General features: G+C 52.1%; 1 protein-coding gene across 2 annotated transcripts in view; it reads right to left on the bottom strand.

Annotated features, from left to right (window-relative positions):
- Ppl (periplakin) overlaps positions 1–16,098 on the bottom strand; it is a 47,354-nt gene extending 31,256 nt beyond the window's left edge. Inside the window, exon 1 of one of the 2 annotated variants that reach the window (XM_055604738.1) lies at positions 15,919–16,098. In XM_055604738.1, the coding sequence (XP_055460713.1) occupies positions 15,919–15,980 (62 nt within the window). In that variant the 5' untranslated portion in view covers positions 15,981–16,098. The remainder of the gene's footprint in view (positions 1–15,918) is intronic. The other variant, XM_055604737.1, reaches the window with a different exon arrangement.
- Positions 16,099–16,475: the final 377 nt, after the last annotated feature.

Here is a 16,475-nt window from a genome sequence, read left to right as displayed (position 1 = left end):
AAAAAAAAAAAAAAAAAAAAAAAAAAAAAAAAAAAAAAACCCATCCTGGTCTACAAAGCAAGTCTAAGACAGCCAGGGTTACACAGTGAGACCTTGTCTCAAAGTGAGCAAATAAGTAAATAAACCAGCCGATGAATGTAGACTTGCCATTCAACCTAATGAGTCCTCTCTCCTGGGTCTAAACCCAAAAGACAATTAATGTGGCTTCTGTCTGTCCAATGTAATTCAATGACTACCAACCAATGAGTAAAATGTAGTCCATCCAAAACATGGAGAAGCTTGGGCACTGGGACAATAAGGATGAACAGGCATAGATGCCTGGTGTGAGGGATCAGAGAGTGCCAGGACACACTGATGTGAGATGTCAAAGTGGAGGGGTTCCCCAGGAGTTGAAAGCAGATTAGATGAGGTGGGACTGAGCCAGCAGAGGGCTCAGGAGTGCTAAGGATGGTGTGTGTGTGTGTGTGTGGGGGGGTGCTGTGAAGTTGATATAATGTTCTGGAATTACCTGTGTCGTTGACTGCACACATGGGTGAGCATACCAAACCTCGTGAATTGCATGCACTAGGTGAGTGAATTGCAGAGTTAGTACATTTTGTCTCATAAGTGCTCCTTACTGGCCAGCTGGGCATAGTGGCACACATCTGTTCCCAGAGGCTGAGGCTCAGGGATTATTGAGAGTTCAAGGCCAGCTTGAATCAGAATTTCCTGGCTACATAGCGAATTCTACAGTGTGAGACTATGTCTCAGAAAAAAAAAAAAAAATCAACAACAGATAAAAAGAATAATGAGAGGGAGCCTGGGGTGTGGCTGAGGCGGCCATGAATATGGGGTGGGAGTGGGGACTCTCTCTGTTGTCTACGTTTGGCTTTAAACCTCTGAAACCAAGAGATCCTTCCATTTGAGGGTTTGGGTCGAGACAGATGAAAGCACCTACTTCTCCCTGGGGCCCCAGGCAGGTGCTGAGCATTGTCAAACTCTGTTAAAGTCACCACTAGTGTTAGTGGTAAACTAAGTTTATATTGTAAGCATGGCTGGTGTTTATTTTCCCTGTAAAGAAGCAAAGGTTTGTGGGGCAGTGCGATGTGACTCCCTGATTGGCAGTTGGTGGACGCTGGCTGGCTGCCCTGAGCAAAAATACTCTCAGTCAAACAGCCAGAGGAATGGCCCTCATGCCAGCACCAGCTGACCAGAACACTCCGTAGACACCTTTAGAAAGCCACCCATTGATCAAAGCCAAACGCTCCAGCCCTGACGGTTTGCACAGTTGTTATCTCAGTGACCTGGAGCTGACCTGAAACCTTGTCTACCCAGGTAGAGGGAAAGCGCTTCTGGATGGCCTAGCAGAGGGGCTGCTGTGATTGGTGCAAACACCACCTTTATTTACATGTGAGAGGCTGGGGTTAATGAACCTCTGGCCACCTAAGCAGGCTCACTCGGGCCTTCTTGAGAGCCACCCTCCTGTGTTGCCTGTCCCCTTCCTCCTTGGCCCTGTAGGGCTGAGAGGTGAGGCCAGGCTGAGCAGCAGAAGCCACAAGTTGAAGGCACCATCAGTGGCCCTGACAACCGTAAGAGGCAGGAATACCAGGTCAGTGGCCAGCAGTGGCAGCAGCCGTGAGAGCAAAAGACAGAGCATGCTGAGCCCAAATGGCTTCATGACCCGGCCTGACCTTGAACTCTTCCTGGAGAGGCGCCTCAGGTGCTGGGATTGTATGTTTGTTCTCAGGGCCGGATAACCCCAGTTACCTGGAAGATGCCAGTGAATGCTTCCAGAGGCTGACCGTCTCCACCCAGCGCTGAGCGGGCTCTTGTATGTATGACTCTGCTCGGGAATCCTGCTTCCTCTAAAATAAACGGCATTATTTTTTTTTTTTTTGAAATTTATTTATGTGCATCCATGTTTTGCCTTCATGTATATCTGGGCACCATGTGTGTGCAGAGCCCATGGAGGCCAGAAGATGGTGTCAGATCCTCTGAACTGGAGATATAAACTGTTGTGTGCCTCCCTGAGGTTCTTGGGATCTGACCCAGGTCCTCTGAGACCAGTCGGGGCTCTCAACCGATGCATCATCACTCCAGGACAGCATTATTTGTCCTGCTGTACAGAAAAGAGATGAGACTTGAGTCTGGAACGTTCTGTGCTTTAGCTCTTTGGGCTTGGGGTCTGAGTAAGAGAGAGATGACCGAGTGTGTTCCTGTGAGAGCTGCAGAGTTCCATGCCAGGAGCACAGGAATGTGGGGTGGAGCAGAACCCACAGGGAGGGGTGTGGGAACAGGCCTGGCAGGTCGGGCTTTTCATCTCGCTGATGAACCACGCTGGGCATCTGCTCTTGGTGGCCTTGATGGAGGCTAAGATACAGTTCCTCCCTCCACCCTCATCCCACTCCTGTCACACCCTCGGTTGGCAACCAGCAGGTTGGAGCAGAGAAACTGAAGCACTCCCAGCCACCCACCCCAGAGAACAGCAGGGCTGTTAGCGCCGCTGAAAGGCCGGGACAAGCTTCACTTCACTGCCCAGAAGTTAGTGGGGTGTGAGTGGTCAGGGCAGTTAGTGGACATTGCCATCTGAGGGTGTCTCAGATGCCATCAACCCCATCAGCCCATTACATAGGCAGCACACATGGGAGACGGCTGTGGAGGGGAAAGACCTGTGTTTGGAACCAGACCTGGTTGTACCAACAATTGTGCTGAGGGTTGAACCCGAGTCCTTAAACATCCTAGGCAAGTGCCGTCCCCTGAGCTAAAGTCACAGCCCTTTTTTTTTTTTTTTTGTGTGTGTGTGTGTGTGTTATTTGGGTCACACAGGCTAGCCTTGAACTTACTCTGCATTCAAGCAAGGCTTGAACTTTTGATCCCCTTGCTTCCGCTTCCCCACAAGCTGTGGTGACAGACCGGTATTATTACACCCAGCAAATTGTTCATCTGATAGCCTTCAGTTTCATCATCCCTACAATGGAATTAATACATCCTGCTGCTTAATTAAGGGTTGTAGCTGACATCTGAATTGAGTTTCAAAGACATTTATGGGGCTCAAGGATTGAGGTGGGGTTTCAGAGCAGCATCTAACGGCAGATCTGTGATCATTTACGCTCCTCAGTGGGATACTGTTGTCTGTCTGACCACACAGGGGCCACCCAACATGCTCCCGGTGGCTTGTGGGTGGCTTGACCCTTCAGTGGGGCTCAGCAGTAATAATGTCCTTGGGGTCACTGGTTCTCTGCACTGTCCCTCCCTCTAGAGCTGCTATTAAAAATGGAACTGAGGCTGACCCTGTCCCCACACTGTTTGTGGCTTCTTGAGGAGGGACCCTCCTCTCTTGTGGAAGAGGGGGCTTGATTGCTGACATGCTAGTCCTGGAAGCCAGGTTCACAAGGCCAAGGTAGGACTCAGCAGGGGGTCCTGATACCCATTACTTATCACCAAAGACAGCACCATGCCACTTTTGGGACTCCTGCCCAGTGACCCCATGATCTCTGTCCCACAGCCTAGCCAACACACATGTCCAGATGGGAACTTCCTTGACATCAGACAGAAGGGAGCAAAGGACCCTGGGACCTGGAAAGACATCAAGGAAGAAGCTGGAGAAGTTAAAGGGACATGGCTCTTTCTATGTTTTTGGGATTTCCAGAAAACTGAGAGGGGCTAAGTGAGACCCAGCAGATTCCCACCTACAGCAGTTAGGGAGGTCATGCTGAGGCCTTAGAAATGCCACCTCACAGTCTTGGCTGTGACTTTACAAAGCGTAAAGGAACAGGACTAGGATAGGTTCTAGGACTTCAAAGACCCCAGAAATGGCCTTTCAGCCCAGGCCTGGCTGTGGGTTGGGACTGCCTACTGAGAATCTTGCAATTCGAGTGGGGTTCTCTTGTGTCTCCTCTTCTTTCTCCTAGCATGAGGAAGTGTGGCCAAGCTTGCTGGGAGGCTGCTGGGTGCCTCCTTGGAGCCTGTGCTTGGCTAATTATGTCATCTGAGAGGAGGGACCCTCAATTAAGAAAGTGCTTCCATAAGATCAGGCTGTGGGGCAGTTTTCCAATTAGTGATCAAGGGGAGAGGGCTCAGCCCATTGTGGGTGGTGCCATCCCTGGGCTGGTGGTCCTGGATTCTATAAGGAAGCAGGCTGAGCAAGCCACAAAGAGCAAGCCAGTAAGCAGCACGTGGCCTCTGCATCAGCTCCTGCCTCCAGATTCCCAGTTTGAGTTCCTGTCCTGATTTCCTTCATGAAGAAGTACAATGTGAAAGTGTAAGCCAAATAAACCTTTTCCTCTGCAAGTCACTTTGGTAGTGTATTTCATCACTGCAGTAATTCTAACCAAGACAGAGCTCTAGGGCTGTGTCTAAGAACATGAGGAACCGACAAGAGCTTTCTGCAAACAGAAACAGGTATCTCTTTGTGTCCCTAGGATGTATCTGGAGCAGAGAGACCCAGGGGGCAGGGCAGAGAGCCATAGACTGGTCCTGTCTCTGTTGCTGGCAGTTAGAGGTTAGGAACTACAGCTCTGCCTGCTCTACGCTGGGGACTCAGTGGCTCTGAGACTACTTGCAAAGTGGGAAACTGGAGTTTGAGCCGTGTGCTGTGTGATTCCCCAGCATGGCCAGGACACCCTGTAGTCATGTCGGTACCAGCAAAGACACCCATCAGAAGAGCCAGGATCAGGGACAGCCATTGGGCACACACAGACACAAACACTGCTTGCGTAAGAAGAAACACAGGTGTGTTGAGAGAGCCTGACTCCTGTCCTGCTTGGCCCCTGAACAACTGTAATTTTATGCAGGGGTCCCCGGTGGGTGGAGGTAGGAGAGAAGGGCAGCATTGCTGTTCATTAAGCCTGGGTTCCTCCCTTCTTATTGTCAGTGACATGGTTTCTCTGAGTCTTAGTTGTCCTGTAGCATGGGAATAGCTAGGGGAGAAAGCCTATACCACCAGAGACCACTCACACGCTTTCATATAAAGTCTCCCGAGCCTGACATGGAAGTCACGTGGCCTGGAAGTGGGGCCTGATTCCGGGAGGTTCTGGGACTTTTGTGTAGCACTGGGATGAAGCAGGTGAGCTTCATGTATGCCTCAGCTCAGGGTCTGGTACCTATGGACCCTTAATAAAGTCAGGTATATGCTCCCTGGGGTCCCCCCCAACACACACACACACTGGGTAGGCATTGCTGCCAGCTCCCTGACAACCTTACTCCCAGAGGATCCAGGGCTTCAGTCTTGCCTAGCGAGCCCAGGCCGGAGTGCAGAGGGTCAGTGCATGAAGATGTAGCTGCACCAGCTGCAGCATCAAGGATCCCAGCGCCAGGGCAGAGCTGGGGACTTGGCTTGTCCCCAAGCTGGGCAAACAGCCCTTTTCCCAGAGCAGACCCTCTGAAAGCCAACTGCTACCCGGTGGCCCCGGAGAGGCCCGCCCTCTGCAGCCACCTCCACCGAGCTGTCCCTGCCTGACCAGCATGTCTTTGCCACCGGCCTCTCCTTTCGGTGTCTCCTCCTTGCGTAGAGGTGGGGCCCTGCTGCGGGGGTGTGACACTCCATTCTCACCACAGCCACTCGACTCAGTCTCCCTTGGTCCAGCCTCAGTGCCTCCCTTCTGAGGTTAATGTTGTCTCGGTGAGTGTGGGGCGTGTGCAGGAATGCCCGGAACGTGGGAGTGTGCGCTCCTGGGGAACTGCTCGCCCTCCCAGAGCCGCCTGCCAGAGGCACAGCCAGCCTAGGTCTCTCCGGAACCAGGAGTGGGCTCAGTGGCTCCGAGGGCCGTCAGGTGTGGTAGCGGCTGACCTGGGGGTGGTGGAGCCCCCAACCAGGTCTCCACTAGTTGGGACTCAGAGCATGACTGCAATGTCAGGGGCTGGACACAGAGCACACACTGCGTCCACTTTGCCCGCTCAGCCTTATGTTGCTTATGAAAGTCTGAGGACCCGGGAAGGGTGGCGCTGTAGAGTTACTGGAGCTGGGCTCCTTTTCTTTCTTTCTTTTTTTAATTACATTTTAGTTATTTTGTGTGTATGTGTACAGATAGGTACAGATAGGCGTGCATGTACGGAGGTCAGAGGACAACTCAAGGGAAATGGTTCTCTTTCCACTATGTAGGTCCTAAGGAGCAAACTTAGGTCATCAGACTTGGTGGCAAGTGACCAAGTAATCAATCCCTGAACCCTATAGCCAGCCTCCCTTTTGCACATTGCTCTTCAGTGTGTGTGTGTGTGTTTCTGTATACGTGTACGCGGGTGTGAGTATGCCCACGTGTCTTCGAGGAGGTCGGCGGACAACCCGAGCTGTTGTTTCTCAGCTGCCGTCTGTCTGGTATTTAAAACGGGGCCAGTCATACGTAGCCTGGAACTTCACTGAGCACTCCAGGCTAGCTGGCTAGCCTGACTCCAGGAATTAACTGTCTCCACCTTATGCCCCCCACCATTGGGACCACTGAAGCAGGACACCACGGCCAGCTTTTACCACGTGCCCCAGGGACTGAACTCAGGTCCTCAACACTCGCGAGACAAAGACTTCACCAGTGGAGTCACCTCCTCAGTACTCTTCTGAGTTTCATTTTGTTGGAGGGGTTGGTTTTTTTGTTTTGTTTTGGGGGGTTTAATTTTTGAGACAGAGTCTCATTGTGTAGCTCAGCTTGGCCATGAGCTGATGCTCCTCCTGCCTCAGCCTCCCTATTGCTGAAATTACAAGGGTGTTCCAGCACACACTACTCTTCTGTGACCCTCGATTTCAGGCCTTGCATATGTCTGGGCTCCATCAGCAGGTGCTGAAATGAGCAGATACTTCATAGAGCGTCAGTGACTTCTATCCTCTTTTCCAGATGGTATTAACTAAGGCACGGCACATTGAAGAAACTTGTCCAGGGTCACACAGCTAAGAAACTGAGGTGTCAGGATTTGAATCTAAGCATCCAGGCTCCAAAGCAACCTCCCCAGTCCAAAGGGGACATCAATGCTAAGCCACACCCACCCACCCCAGACAAAGTGACATGAGACACTAGGGAGAGAAGGGTGACACGTTCACTACCAGGAGTGACAAGGTAATTGACACCTTGCTGGCATCTTGGTCAGTACAATTAATCCCGGGTAACAGGCAAGGTGACAATCAGTGATGGTAAACTGAGGCTGAGTCATTCTCTTAGATGTGACAACAAGGGACTCCCCACCTGTCCCTCCGAACAGGACTTTCAAGTGCAACGAACCAGCATCGCAGGAACCCAGGCCACACACCCCACCCAGTGATGACACAGACTCCCTCTCTGACCCTCTGGCCACCTGCCAAGATGGATGTTATTGGCTCACATGGAGGTGGAACGCTGAGCTCAAAGCAGGTCTCATGGATTCTCTTAACATCTGTGTGTCTACAGCCAAGAGGGACCAAAGAAAATTGCTTTGTGGTTTTCTGTTTGTTTGTTTGTTAATGAATTGTTATTGTTGTTATTAACTGTTTTTTTTTGAGACAGAGTCTTCCTATGCACCTACATTGGTCAGTGTCTACAACAATAACTACAGCAGCCCAGCATGTACTCCCCAGACATTCAACAAGAGCTCAATACATTTCACTCCTGGGCATCAACTCCTTGCCATCTCCCTTCCCATGTCACAGACCCTAGGAACAGAACTTTGACCATAAGCCCCAGGAGATATGAGCTGTTGACAGACCATAAAATGCCTGGTTCATTTAATTCTTATATCCTAAGCCCTAAACTTATGCAAGCCCTGGAATTAAGGGTTACAGCAGGGCCCAGCCTAAAGATGAGCACGTCTTTATTGTCTTAAACTTTATAGGTTAATAGGGAGGGTTAAGAAAACACCTCAGTGATTATAATTTGGAAGATTACCTAAGCCATGTATTTTCAGCCTTATTAGTCCTATTCAGGCCTCATAATCCAACTTAATTTTTGTTTGTTTGTTTGTTTGTTTGTTTAAAGAAACTAGAGTCTTACTATTGTAGACCAGGCTGATTTTGAATTTGCAATCCTCCTGTTTCAACCTCTTCAGTGCTAGGACTACAGGTGCTCTTACGATCTAAATTTAATTTTGGAAAACATAACTCAATCTAATTAAAAAGGTGAGCAAAGAACAAAGAAACGAAAAAAGGAAGCACTATAAATGACAATGCAGCAGAGTGGGTCCAAACACATTGGTCACTACAATACACATAAATGAGTTAAACTCTCCAATTAAGGGGCTGGGGATCTAGTTCAAATTGGCAGAGTGCTTGCCTAGCTTGCACAAACTTGGTTTCAATTCTCAGCACCTCATAACTTGGGCATGGTGGTTCATGCTTCCAATCTCAGAATTTGGAAGATGGAGGAAGGAGGATCAGGAGTCCAAAATAATCTTTACCTACATAGCAACTGTAAAGCCAGCCTGGGCTACATGAGACCATGTCTGTCCAAAGATATCTCTCCCAGGCTGGCCTGGAACTCTCAGAATTCTACTTATCTCTGCCTTTCAAGAACTGGGATTAAAGGGACTGGACAGATGGCTCAGAGGTTAAGTGTACCAGCTGCTCTTCCTAAAGGTCCTGAGTCCAATTCCCAGCAACCATATGGTGGCTCACAACCATCTATAATGAGATCTGGTGCCCTCTTCTGATGTGCAGAAGTACACGCAGGCAGAGTACTGTACACATAATAAATAAATAAATAAATAAATCTTAAAAAAAAAAAAGGAAAGAAAAATTGGGATTAAAGATATGTACCACCAGACCTAGACTGTATGATATTTTGAGATATACCTGAAACTAAGTGATACAGGAAAGATAAGCATAAGGTGACATTCCAGGAAGCTGCCACTGAGAGGGGAAGTATAATGTACACCCCCAAACACAGGACAGAGCATGACATCAGCATCACTCCTGCAGTTACTCTTGACTGCACAGCCTAAGAACAGAGGCAATTGCCTCTAAAGGTTCTGATTTAATTAGTCTGAGATAAGAGATACCCTAGGTGGATCTCCTCAAGGTATTCTGAGATACAGCCAGGACTGAGAACAAGGAAATGAAGCATAGCAACTGTTAAAGCTAAGTAACAGGGATGAGGAAAAATGCCAAGTCTCCACCAGAAGAAATTCTTAAGAGGAAGCCACATACAGGTGGTGTTCAATAAACACCAGATTGATTAGTCAATTGACTGATACTTTCCCTACTAGAAACTTCTGTGGTAATTAGACAGTCAGTCCCCCCCACACCCAGTTATTAATCCTGGGGAAGTTAATCCTACACTGAGTGGGTTGCTGGGGTAGTAATTCCTGCTCTATTTTTGATGCCTAAATTGTTTTTGCCCAGGGAAAGCCGCCTACCTCCTGGCTTCCAGGCCTTCAGTTCTCATTACAGACACACAAAGGTCAAGTCACGAATCTGGTCTTGAAGGTCCCGTGGTACTTACAGTGCTCACCCTAACCATAGTGCCTCTGGGCATTAGAATGTCACTCTGAGTTAGAGATAAGTCATCATGACCCAGCTGAGCTAGCAAAACAGTACCAAAAAGAAGTGGTTATCCCTGTGCCTGTTACTAGGACTTAGTGGATGTCCATTTGTGGCCATAGTCACTTCAGATTTTCTTTAAAAAGAAATAAAAGGCCATTTATATGAATTACCTTTCCAGCCCCCCTGGCAGGAGTATATAATTATATTTATTTTTACGTTTTTACCATTTTTTTATGTGTGTGGATGTTTTCCCTGCATGTACATCTCCACACAATAAGTTGCTTATCAGAAACAGGCATTGGACCACTTGGAACTGGAGTTGCATAAAGCTGTGAACCACCATGTGGTACTGAGAACTAAGCCCAGGTCTTCTGTAAGAGCAACACGTGCTCTTAACCGCTGGGCCTCCCCCAGCCCCACCTCCACCCCATTTATATTTTAATTTAACATTTGGTTTTCTACATCCAAAAGTTGTCAAAAAATTACTCCCCCCCCATTTTTTGTTGCTGTTGGTAATTGCTTTTGTTTTGTTTTGAGATAAGATCTTACTATGTGACTTGGATTGGCCCTGAACTCATAATCGTCATGCCTTACTTAGTCTCCTCAGGGCTGGGATTACAGGCCTACATCCGCGCACCTGACTGCTGTTTGTACATTTTTAAAACCTACTCACGTCCTCTCTCGCCTTTCATCCACTTGCTTTGCCTGCTCAGCAGGACCCAGTGAGGTACAGAGTATGTCAAATCCCCTCTGAAATGATCTTTATCGGCCCATCTCCAGCTGCGCCTCGGGCTCTGCTTAGATGCCCGCATCTCCCCCTCCTTCCTATAGTTAAGTACCTAGTGCCCTTCATTGTTACCTGTTGTGTACTCTGTCTCTAGGACAGAGACTGGATGGGGGCAGGGCCACACTGCTCAGGCTCCAGAGAGAGCTCTCTCCCACTTCTGTTTACCTTCTCCATTCCCTAGCCTCTGATCTGCTGGCTGCCCCCACTCTTTCACTCATGGTCTGGTGGGCTAGCACACAAACCCAATGACTCTGAGTTAAGGCTGGCTTAGGTAAGATAATGGGTTAGGTGGTGGGTTCATGTGTCTCAGTAGAGAGAGGGAGGACTCCCCTGGGAACCCAGGTAAATCAGGGAGAAGGGGAAAGGACACTTCAGGCAGGAGGCACAGACTGGGCAAAGGCCTTGTGCCTGGCTAGGAACAGCATGGAGACAGAATAGGCACTCAGACTATGCAGGGCGGCGTTTGCCAGTGTCCCAGAAGAGCTAAACAGTCGGGAACACTGTCATCGCATGTAGCAGTGGCCGTGCCTACTTCAGGGAGATGGAGTTAAAACAAGAATGGCAAAGGGCCAGGCATTCAGGGCCCAAGAAGCCCTTTGGGCTGTGAGTTCTGGAGGCAGCAGTAATGGGGACCCATTTAAGGGAGAATGGGGCAGCAGGAGGCCTCTCAGGCTTAGGAGGCTGAGCCTACAAAGGCAGAAAGAACAAAGCCCTGAGGCCAGGTCCCTCTTCCGCTGCCTGGACAGGCTGAGGCAGGCAGGAGGGACAGTGGGTGCCAGCGAGATCCCACGCTGCCTGAAGGGGCTTGCTGCACCCTGGGAGAGCCTGACTCCTATTCCCTCAGCTTTGGGTGGTAACTGACACTTAGGGGGTGTTAACCGAGCCATGTTTCCCCCAAACTCCCTCTCCCCCAAAGCTGCCAATGTCAGTGCCTGTGCACTATTGTCATTAGCACTGCTTTCCATAGGCCGAGCCCAGCTCTGTTCTAGATCTCTTCATTTGTCAACATCTTCCTCACACAGAGCTGGCCAGACCAGGGCACGGTGTAAGGCAATCCCAACACATGGGAAGCTTAGGCAGAATAACAACCATGAGTTCAAAGCTAATCTGGGCTACTTAGTTCATTGAGGGTCAGCCTGGGCTACAGAATGAGTTTGAAGCCAGCCTGGGATATATAGTGAGTTCAAGGCTACCTTACACTGCATAGTAAGTTAAAACCCTGCCTAAACACTCCCCCACTCCCACCAACTCTGCACCTCCTTAAACAGGGAAGGGCATAGTAGCAAAGGCTGTAGGGCTGGAGTCAACATTCCACCATCGGGCTGCAGAGTCCCTGGACTGGGCTGCCACCAGCCTCAGGCATGGGGGTTCCTCCACAGGAACCTGGGCCCCAGCATAGGCCTCTCATGAGCCCAGGGTGTTCACCTGTGGGAAGTGGGACCCAGCCCATCTGGTGTATATGTAGTCAGATCGACATGGTACCATATCCCAGCCATGGAGCCCTTGGCAGGTGCAGGGGAGTCATGGTCAGTTTACTCTGCCTAAGACACCCAGGTACTGGGAGGTGGCGTGCTTCACTGACAGGCCCTCCCTCAAGCGTTCTCCTTCCAGCTGTCACTCATCAGTGGGTACATGCAGAGCCCTCTTGAGTCTGTTGCCTAGCAGGCTTCTAGACTTAGGACCATGCCCCTCTCAGCAGTGTGGGATGGCTCCTTCCTCTGAGACTGCTCCAGAGCTGGGTGATCTCCTCAAGGTCACACAGCTCAGCAGATGCACAGCCAGGGCTTGAACTCATGCCTGGTGAACAGCAAACACTGCTCTTAGCCACCGAGATGGTTAGGGAGCCTGCGATGCTTCCTGCCAGTCCCCTCTCTCCTCACAGGATCCTCCCAGTGAGGCAGGGCCGTTAGTGCTGGTTATGGTTGACTGTCAACTAGATAAGATCTAGAGTCATTTTAGAGACAAACTTCTGGGCATGTCTGCCAGGGAGTGCCTAGACTAGCTCAACTGAGGTGGCCAGTCCCACCCTAAATAACAGGCGGCATCATCTCACGGGCTGGGGCCCCAGACTGAAGGAAAAGGAGGAAGCAACCTGAGCGCCAGCATCCACCCCTTGGCACACTGAGTTCGGGGTGGCCAGCTCACACCCCCGCCACCACCGCCTCTCTACTATGACAGCGTCGGTGGCAGGGGGTGGGGGGGGGCATGACTGGAGTTGGATGTGAGATCAGTTCTATTTAATTTTTTAGACAAGGTCTCTGTATGTCGCCCTGGTTGGCCTGAAACTCACTATGTCGCCTGGGCTGGCCTGGAAGTCACAGCAATCCAAGGTTTTGTCTTTGGATTCCTTAAGTGCTCCACTCAGACCTTTCCCAGGAATCCTTCCCTGATCTGAAAGCACTCTGACCTGACAGCCTCGTGCACATCATTCCAGAATGAAGAATGGTGGGCTGGAGACCCATCCCGATCCATCCCATGACTACACCCGTGTTTAAGCTTAACCTCATCTTATCTCCCTTGTGTGACGTCAGCAACTGAGCGCAGGGAGTGGTCAAGGTCCCCCTCGGTTTCGCTCCACCCATGGCTTGTTCCTGGGTTTACAGTGAGTACATCCTTGGTGTCCATAAGCTTGTTTTCACACGGGGTCTCACAGAGCTTAGGCTGGCTTCAAACCCTCTATGTAAACAGGACCCTCTGACCCTCTTGCTTCCACATCCCAAGTGCTGGGATGACAGGCATGTGCTGCCATGCCTGCTTTCATACAGTTCTGGGACTCAAACCTAGGGCCTCCTGCATGCCGGGAAGCACTCTACCAACTGAGCTACAGCCCCAGCCACGCAGCCCCTGCATTTGTTGCACCATCATCATCGCCGCCGCCGCCGCCGCCACCACCACTCCATGCTGATGGGTCTATGGCTCTCACCCTTTTCTCTGGATTATTTCATTTCCTCCTTAGCCAGCACTCACAGGCAGACACTCTGTCATCCCCACCCTGGGTGAGAAAGTGGCTGGGTCAAGAACCCCCTGGCCGTGCAAGTTTTGTCAGGGTGGGAGTGTGCACCTTCAGTGCCTCCCTGTTAGTCTAGATGCTCTCCTCAGTGACCTGTGCCACCAAGCCTGACCCTGTCATTAGCTCAGGGGTGAATGCCAATATCCACACCTGTTATTAGGAACCAGGGTGACGGGAGCAGCGGGGTTCACACCCTGCTCAGAACCCCTCAACCCATGTCACCTGCTAAAAGGCAGGCAAACAGGGAGGGCGCCTCTCTGTTCCTTGACGGGGACTTGTGCTGCCCAAGCCCTTGGCTGCCTGGGTGTAAAGGTCCTGGCTCGGGGCTGCTGTGTCCCCTGAGTTGGAAAGGCACTATCCTTTTGTGGGTTGCGTTGGGTGCATGGGGACTGCTGGTGTGCTGGGACTTTGTTTCTCCAGCCCTCCACTGATGAAATGCTGACCATCTCATCCTTGACAGGCAGGGAAACTGAGGCCCAGAGCTTTGCATCAGTGTAGAAAACCAGAATGAGCAGCAAGGCTTCTGCTCCCTGGACCAGAGTTCCTACTCACCCTCCCCGAGGATCGCATTCTCCCTCAGACAGCAACGGGGAACCACGGAGAACTCAGAGTTTGGGAATAGCTTAGGAGGAGGCACTCCCTATGGCCAGCAGCCACAGTTTAGAACAACGAGGACACACACACACCCCACCATTGTGCTTGCTACAGGGATGGCGAAGCACCAGCCACTGCCTCAGAGATTCTTGTAGTCCCAGGTCTGGGGAGGCTGAGGCAGGAGGATGGAGTTCAAGGACAGGCTGAGCTGCACAGTGGTTTCAAGGCAAACCTGGACTATATAGCAAGAGCCTGTCTTAAAAAAAAAGAGAGAAAATAAGGGGGAGAGAGAGAGAGACAGAGACAGAGAGACAGTAAGAGAGGCAGAGAGAGAGAGAGAGAGAGGGAGAGAGAGAGAGAGAGAAATAGGCACAAGGCTGCCTACCCCACTGTTTGGTCAGGAGGTAGTTCTCCAGCAAGGGGTGGGGACAGAGGGCACCCTGGCTAGGACACCATGAAAAGAAGTGTCTGGTCCCTACTCAGGGCTGGGTGACTACAAGGCCATAAGAACCCAAAGGAGGCTTCACCCTGTCCTGAAGCAAGAGACCCTCTAAGCTGAGGTCCATGGCCAAAGCTGCCAGCAAGGACAAAGTGGGGCTGCCTAGAGCAGGAGGAAGGCAGGACTCCCATACTCTAATGACCAGGTTCTCAGAGCCTGTAGCTCCCTTCTCTGCTCTCTTGCTGTTAGATCCAAGCCCAGGCTTTCAGGGCTGGAGGGCTGGGAGTTGTGGGGGTGGGACCTGGCCCAGCTCCTGGGATGTGTGACTCTCTGCCTGTTGAGAACCACAGGGGCCTGACCCCTTGTGGGACTGGCAAGGAGTGTCCGATTGTGCAATACTCAAGAAAGCAGCACAAGGACTGGATGGGACCCCAACGGGGTCTGACAGCCAGCTGGATCAGCTACAGAGGAACAGTATGAAGGGCTCTGCCCTGTCTCTGGTGCTGTGAAAGATGCGGGCTGGAGAGGGGAGGGGACAGCAGAACAAGGGAAGAAACCCTGAGCTTCAAAGAGCCCTGTCAGTGAGACCATGAGACAGCAGAGTTTCGAAAAGCCGAAGGACATGCCTGCCACACTCCAGACGGCAGTGCCCAGAGCACCTGTCTCAGTAGGTGGTTCTGGGTTGAACAGGCAGAGATAGCCAGTGAGGAGGGTCCAAAATCTCCCTCTTGCCGCCATGTGGAGCCTGGGGAGCAGGGAGGAACTGTTCGTGGGCCAGAGGAGGAGCGCAGCTCGGTGTAGAGCCTCTCAGCCACATGCGCTGTGACATTGTCACTTCTCATCTGCCTGAATTTCTTTGGAGGGACCCCCGCCCCCATTTCCCCTAGTTGGGTGTCAAGACAGAGGCACGAGATCCACCCCTTCCCTCAATCTCAGCAACTTCATCAGTCTCCCCTAAACCGGTTATTAAGCGAATGAATACATTAGGCTTATCAAAACCGACGTGGGCTGTCTCTCCATCCAGACACATCAAGACATGTCATTCGCTTCTCGGGCGGCCCTGGGAACGCAGGGATAAGCAGCCGCGGCCGGTTTCGGGGCTAGGGGGTGGGGAAGCGCCAGGAGCCACACCCCTGAGAAATCACGCAGTGAGAAATGGGTCTGTCCCCACCCAGCGGGAGGCTAGAGAGCCCGAGAATGTCTCGGTGTGGGCCCCCGCGGCGCCTGCGCCCGTGGCGGCCTCTGAGCGCTCCAGCGCAGGCACGCAGGTGCAGCCGGGAAGAGCCAGGACAGGTGGCCCGCCCTGGGAGCCACCATCTCTATGCCAGCAGCACCTGCGCGGTCTGCAAGCCCCGCAGGGGAGCACCTCACCCCGAGAGACCTAGGGTGGCCACACAACCCGTCACAACCGAGATTCCAGGTTCGGGACAACCCACAGTTTGGGGGTACAGTCAGCGCCTTGTCTCCTTACTCAAGTTCCCACCCTCTAGGCCCCCAAAGTAGCGCATCATGGAGCTCTAGAGTCCCTCGTGTCATTCCTGGTGCTCCCTCACCGGTCCCATCCCACAGGGCAGAACTTCCCAGTTCCAGAGGGACCTCCGCCCGTCGTCCCACGCATCTCCGACTCCTGGCTCAGCTCTGGGTCTCCCTCATCCCAGACCAGGGCGCTCCCTCACCTCCGCGTCTGCACCGTAGGGCTGTATTTGCCTTTGTTTTTCTTCCTGAAGAGCGAGTGCATGGTGGCGCTTGGGACGGAGGGACCTGGGACGCTGCGACGGCCCGGCGCGCACCGAAAGCGGGCGGCGGGCGCAGGTGAAAGACGGCGGCGGCGGCGGCGCGCGGAGCCCCGAGTGCGGAGGGCCGCGGCTCTGGGTCACTACAGGAACAGGGCGGGGCGATCGCCGGCCACTCGCTTGCGGGCCGCTCCCTGGGAAGGTGGCGCTTACCTTGCGGGCGGGGCTTCTGGCGCGCTCCCTAGGTCCCCGGACACCGCCCCCACCGCCTGGTACTGCAGAGGCTGCGCAGCCTGTAGCCAGAACCAGGACGCCCAGGCCACCTGAGCCGGGATCCGTGACCGCGCCCATGGTGCACATGGGGCCTGGCGCGCCCCCTGGCTGAAGGGTTTATCTGGGCAATGCCAAGACACCCCTCTTTTGATAACTCACAGGTGGAACCTCAGACACTTGTGGAAGATTCCAGGTGGTGATGGGGTCCCTGCGCCCTGCAAGGTCAA

This window comes from Psammomys obesus, unplaced genomic scaffold, assembly GCF_907164565.1.
Source record: "Psammomys obesus unplaced genomic scaffold, mPsaObe1.curated_primary_1811, whole genome shotgun sequence".
In the NCBI taxonomy this organism is placed as follows: Eukaryota; Metazoa; Chordata; class Mammalia; order Rodentia; family Muridae; genus Psammomys; species Psammomys obesus.
Note: the sequence above shows the minus strand (reverse complement) of the source record. Positions and strands in the feature narration are given on the sequence as shown.